We start from the raw sequence: 6,000 nt of genomic DNA, 5'->3' as shown, positions 1-6,000 counted from the left end.
GGGGATCTATCTTCCTCCTCAGTCACTGTGGTTAAGTCTAGGACAAACATTTCCTCTGCAGGAGAATTTTGCTTGCATTCTTCTGAAGTCCTAGTCTCTGTAATTGTGGCCTCTCCACCTGCTTCTGTGCCTTCAATGCCATGCAGAGCCTCTGATTTTTCTCCTCCGATGATATCAAGTACCATATCAGTGAAATCACCCCTTTTATATGGCTTGTTACCTGTTTCTTGGCTTCAGTAAGGTCTTTTGTCGCCTTGGCCCTAAGGTTCTTCCATCGCAACATAACTTGTTTTATGGTCCTCCTTTGGCCAGACCCCATGGAATTGACATTAATGGTTATGTCCTCCCAAATATTGTGTTTTACTTTTTTAGTCACTTCTCCACCCTTTGCAGAACTGAAACCTCCTACTATTGAGGCAAAATTGGCTCGAACACCCTCCAGCAGTGCACAGGTTTCTGCCACAGTGAAATTAGGCCCTTTTGAGTCCATGGTTCCAACTCTTTGGTGTAGCAACACTGATCTTAAAAGCCTTGAGCATGATTGCTTTGGCTTGTGCTCAATTAGGCTTACACTAATCAGCTCATTGCTTGTTAATGGGTGACACCATTTAAAGACATCATGTCTTTGCACTCATTTCTCTTGCCTACAGATGCATCCACATGCTTTATCCGTGGAGGAACAGTGCTTAATCGCTCTGCGCTTTTACGCATGTGGGACTTTCTACCAAGTAATTGGTGACAACATGGGAGTAAGAAAAACAACCGTGAGTAATGTGGTGAAGGCTATGTCAGTAGCACTGGGCAGTCTGATCAATCAATTTGTTTACTTTCCCAAGGATGACCAGACAGCTCAGACTAAGCACAAGTTTTTTCAAATGGGGAACATGCCTAGCACTATTGGTGCTATTGATTGTACTCGTGCATATCCAAGCACCTTATGAAAGGGAATGGGAGTATGTCAATCGAAAGGGGAGGCACAGCATCAACATCCAACTTGTGGGCAACGCTGACCTAGTAATAACAAACTGTGTTGTGAAATGGCCAGGGTCTGTTCATGATGCACGTATTCTAAGAGAAAGTGCACTATACAGAGCACTACAATCCCACCGACCAAATGGCATAATATTGGGAGACAGTGCGTATCCCCTCCTACCATGGCTAATGACCCCTTTTCCAGTTGCAAACACACCTGAGGAGTCTCGCTTCAACTCTTCACAGTTCAAAACAAGATGTACCATTGAATGCTTAAATGGAGTCCTGAAGAGAAGGTTTGCATGTCTTAACTACTTGCGAGTGCAACCCAAGGTGGCATGCAACATAATCCTTGCATGCATTGTTTTGCATAACATTGCAACCAGGCGTCATGTCCCTCTTGATGACAATTTTGATGAACCTGAGCCTGATGTAGAACCAGAACAGCCACCAATGTTCTTACATAATGAAGGACACACTGGACATGCAATTGTGAGAAATTACTTTTGCTATTAAATGACTAAATGAGTATATCTGTTGTGGTCATTGTCATTTATATACTGTGGAATCAGTGGCGGTTCTAGGATTTTTCTGTAACAGGGGCCATTAAGGGGCCACATGTTACATTCAGGGGCCAAGTACAGGGTACATTCAAGCACACAAAATAATTTATTCAGTACGGTGCAAATACATTTCGGCAGTCATTCCTTTTTCAAACGCTCTAATAAAAAATTATGAGCCAGTAAAGTTCTTAATGATTTTTTTCATTTATTTATACTGTGTCCTTTAGGACACAATGCATAAATCACACACACACACACACACACACTAAAGTACATCACAGCGATTAATTAATCAAATACAATACAATTTACAGTGTGGATATATTTATACCTCCCAGCTTAAACATCTCATACAGTACACTCTAATAAGGTAAAGTGCAGCAGAGCACAGCAAATTCAGAACAAACAAAAGAGGTATTTTAACATGTACGTATGTTACCATAATGTTTCCAAATACAATACAATTTACAGTGTGGATATATTTACCTAAACATTTGTTTCTTATTTCTCATCCTTTTCACATATTGTCAGAAAAACAGATTGCAATTTAAGCCCTTTTTTGATGAGATAAACAATTTCGTACGTGCAAAGCAGCATTAACATACTGTAGGAGCAACAACTTGCACCTCCCAGCTTAAACGTCTCTCTCTCTTTATCTTTCTCTCACTCAATTTCTTTCACTTGCTCATTCACACATACACCCCCATACACACATACACCTCAAAAAAGAAGAATTCTCCGATTGCTATGCTTGGAGCTGAAACGCCTGACAAATTCATCCAAATCTAATGACCTGGCCCGTCGGGATTCAACGCTTAGGACACCCAAGTGACTCAAACGGGCATCACCCATGGTTGTCCTCAAGTGGTTTTTAATAAGTCTCAAGCCTTTTGGCTCAAGCCAAAGCTGCAAAGATAATATAAAGCCAAGACCTCTGCTTCTTCTCCCAAGTTGCATCGACACATTACTGCCGCCAATTGTTTAGGGGTGGAATTGCATCTGTAATCGTTGTGAAGAATTCTCCGGTTGCTCTTCTCGTCGACGATTGATGGAAGGGGGGGCCAATCAGGGGCCAATCAGATTTCAGAAGGGGCCAGGGCCCCTATGACCCCGCCTCTAGAACCGCCCCTGTGTGGAATTATAGAGCTATGAGCAACAGTGACATTTATTTGACATCTGATAGCTTTGATATTATTTTGTTGTTGTTGTTTACCATATCTCAATATCATTATATGTGACATGCTTCATATAGGCTTCAAATATGAAGGAATTTATATATCATCAGTAACCATTAAGTTTGTGATCATTCACTTAAAAAAAAAAAAAAAAAAATGGTTTATTTGGGTCAAAAAATCACAACTGAATCCACCCTTCTGATGGGATCAGGATAATCCTGTTTTTTTGGATCAATAGATCCCAATCTGAGTTCAAAGTTTTGAATAACCCAAAGGGCAGGTTTGATCCAAATCAAATGTAAGATTGGATTACGTGGTCTGATCTTAATTCAGAATCCCTCTTTTACTTTAGAAAAACCCATTTCCAAGATTTGATCCAATCCGTGATCCAAAATCCCACTGGATTACTTTTGAAAAACTGGGCCCAGATAACACGGTCACCAGTTAAACCGTAACACCGGTACTCGGAGTCAAAGCATCATTAGAAATGACACTACATCACACTACCAGGAGGGGTTGCCTGTCATATCGAGCTATCACGTGAATAAATGCAAGAGGAGTCGTTCTATGTTAGGATTAGGCGTGGGGTAGATGCATATAATAACCACGCAAAAACTGTATTATATGCACGCCAAGCACATGCATATCATGCATGCCAAAGTCAATTTCAGGGTATGAATAGCACGCCAAATAGAAAGAGAAAATCGTGCTATTGATGCGCAGTTTTATGAGACCGAATCAGTATATTAAACAGGTTTTTGCGATCATATAATTTTACCACGGTAAACTCCAGTTAAAAGTGAAAGCATTCAAACAGTAAGTTAAAAACATCGCTAATGATGCAGAATAGTGACTTGCGTCCAGATGCCGGTAAATTATTCTTTTCAGCGTGTATTTGGCTTAAAAGCATGAGTGTTTTATAATGAATGCTGGCTAAAGGTGTTTTATGCAGTGGTCAGATAGTGATTCTGAATGGATGCAGTAAGGAAGGACTTATGCTTATTTGTATTAATAACGTTTATTTAATTATTGATTGATTGTGGCACTATACAGACATTGTGAAAAACAAACATTGCACAAAATGGTCTGAGATGCCAAATCACTGCTTAGTGTTTTATCAGCAACTCAATGTTGTTTGGCAAGTATAGAAATGAACTTCATGTGGAAATGAAGAACAATCTGGCAAGGTCACACATTTATGTGATCAGTGACCTGAAAATAGTGTATAATATTTCAATTCAAATTCTTTCTTCTTCTTATTTTTTTTAACAAATTGGTTGAACTGTTTGAACTGTTATATGATAATATTTAAAGAAAATTAACTGTAATCATTTTGTTTCATTCCATTTCAAAACTGTCTGAATTGTCATGCAACATTACGCAACATAAGACTGCAATCTTGGGTGTAGGTTGTGTTGTTGTGTGACCCTGATGATCCACTGATAAATGATGCAGTTTAAAAGGATTTTGTAATATGATTGATAGTAGTTCCTTCTTTTTTTACTTTTCTTCTTAAAAAACAAAACAAAAAAAACATAAATTCATCTGCCACATCTCCACTGAGAGACAGATGACAGTAACAGCAAGCTCTCTGTTAGTATCACTAAAATAATACATTTACAATTTACAATAGCATCAACATAATATTTATATTTTTAGATGTGTTTCATTGTTTTTTCAGATGTGCAGCATTCCTGGCTGAGAAACAATGGGACTCTGGACTGTCTGTGTGTCTCTCTGTCTGCTCTTTGCTCTGAATGCTTCAGGTGAGATACATCATGATAATACTGCAACATTTGCTGAACATCCCTAAATACCACCACTGAATTTTCACTGACCTTCAGCGTTGTATTGTCTGACATTTTACATCAGAACAACTGGTATAAAATGCCTGTGTTGTTCAGTTTAGTTTTTCTCAGAGCTTCTCAGAGTCCATTTCTCTTGGCAGAGAAACAGTGATGTTTTACTCAATCCCATTGGACAACTGATGCTGAAAAGACATCAAATTACCACTAGAAGAAATTGCCATCTAAACTGAATGTAAAATGATGTTACAGCAACTTGATCAAGTCTTAACTAATATTTGACATCAAATTGATATCAAGGTGCCCGATGGGAAATCAATAACACGGCTGTGAGTAACTGAGGTACAAGACTGCTAACATTAAGTACAAGTTATATTGCTTAACTAAATCAAATATATTGCCCTGCAAATCAAAGCATACATCATCAAAAAAAAAAAAAGTAGTAGTAAACATTGTTAAAGTAGAAAGGTTGTATTGTTGTATTGTTATGTTCTTTGTGCTTCAGTGTTGTATAAATAGAAATGGGTGGCAATGTAATAAAGAAATGGTCTATGTTCATTTTTGTCTTTAAAAATGATAATAGATATATAATGCAATGAATAAAGAATCATTTCTGCATGAAGGTGTACTCCTCAGTGCTGTGTACAGATTTACACATTTTCTGAGGAGAGGAGAACATTAGAAATACTGTTAACCAATTGAAACTTTTGCAATTGAATCTTTCAGATGGAGGAATCCACAAGATAAGGTGGCATCTCATATCTCTGCATTACTCCAAGATGCTGGGATGTAAAAATGCATCTGAACATCTGAATGCAGACCATCCAAACCCACAGGCCACTATTAGCAGATTTTGCTTTTATTACTGTTGTTTCAAACCTTTTGTATGTTTCATCACACAGAAATGTATTTATTTATTTATTTTAACCTTTATTTTACCAGGACAGTCTCTCTGAGATTAAAAATCTCTTTCACAGAAGTGTCCTGGCCAAAATGGACAGCAATAAATAATCTATAAACAATCATTGAGTCATCTTCCAAAAACAGTTTTAAAGGGGACATCGGATGCCCATTTTGATATGATTCTTCAAAGTAAAAAAAAAAAGTGAAAGTGAAAGTACGACGTATTGTCCCATACTCGAAACTGGTTCTCTGCATTTAACCCATCACAAGTACACACACACAGCAGTGAGAAGTGACCACACACACACACACACACACACTGTGAACACACACCCGGAGCAGTAAGCACGACGTATTGCACACCGCAATATGCGCGCCACTGACGTCACCGTCTGTGATTCCAGGTCAGAGAGCAACTGTCCATCAAAAGCTCATTAGCCAATCAGAGTAGATCGCTGTTAAGCCCGCCCCCACGAGAGGTTTGTGCCAAAACAGCAAACGAAAATTTGCGAAGCATAAGCAAAAGCTGTGGCAACGCATTCAGAATCCATGATTCGCAAAAACGATTCTTTGAAAATCATT

General features: G+C 38.5%; 1 protein-coding gene and 1 pseudogene across 1 annotated transcript in view; both read left to right on the top strand.

Annotated features, from left to right (window-relative positions):
• Positions 1-650: 650 nt before the first annotated feature.
• LOC127175744 (putative nuclease HARBI1) lies at positions 651-1,488 on the top strand (annotated as a pseudogene).
• A 2,926-nt stretch (positions 1,489-4,414) lies between these two features.
• Positions 4,415-6,000, top strand: part of LOC127176551 (galactose-specific lectin nattectin) — a 44,749-nt gene continuing 43,163 nt past the window's right edge. The window contains exon 1 of the mRNA XM_051128304.1: positions 4,415-4,476. Coding sequence (XP_050984261.1) covers positions 4,419-4,476 — 58 coding nt within the window. The 5' untranslated portion in view covers positions 4,415-4,418. The remainder of the gene's footprint in view (positions 4,477-6,000) is intronic.

This window comes from Labeo rohita, chromosome 14 (genome assembly GCF_022985175.1).
Source record: "Labeo rohita strain BAU-BD-2019 chromosome 14, IGBB_LRoh.1.0, whole genome shotgun sequence".
NCBI classification, from domain to species: Eukaryota; Metazoa; Chordata; class Actinopteri; order Cypriniformes; family Cyprinidae; genus Labeo; species Labeo rohita.
The sequence above is the reverse complement of the archived record's forward strand: the minus strand, read 5'-3'. Positions and strand labels throughout refer to the sequence as shown.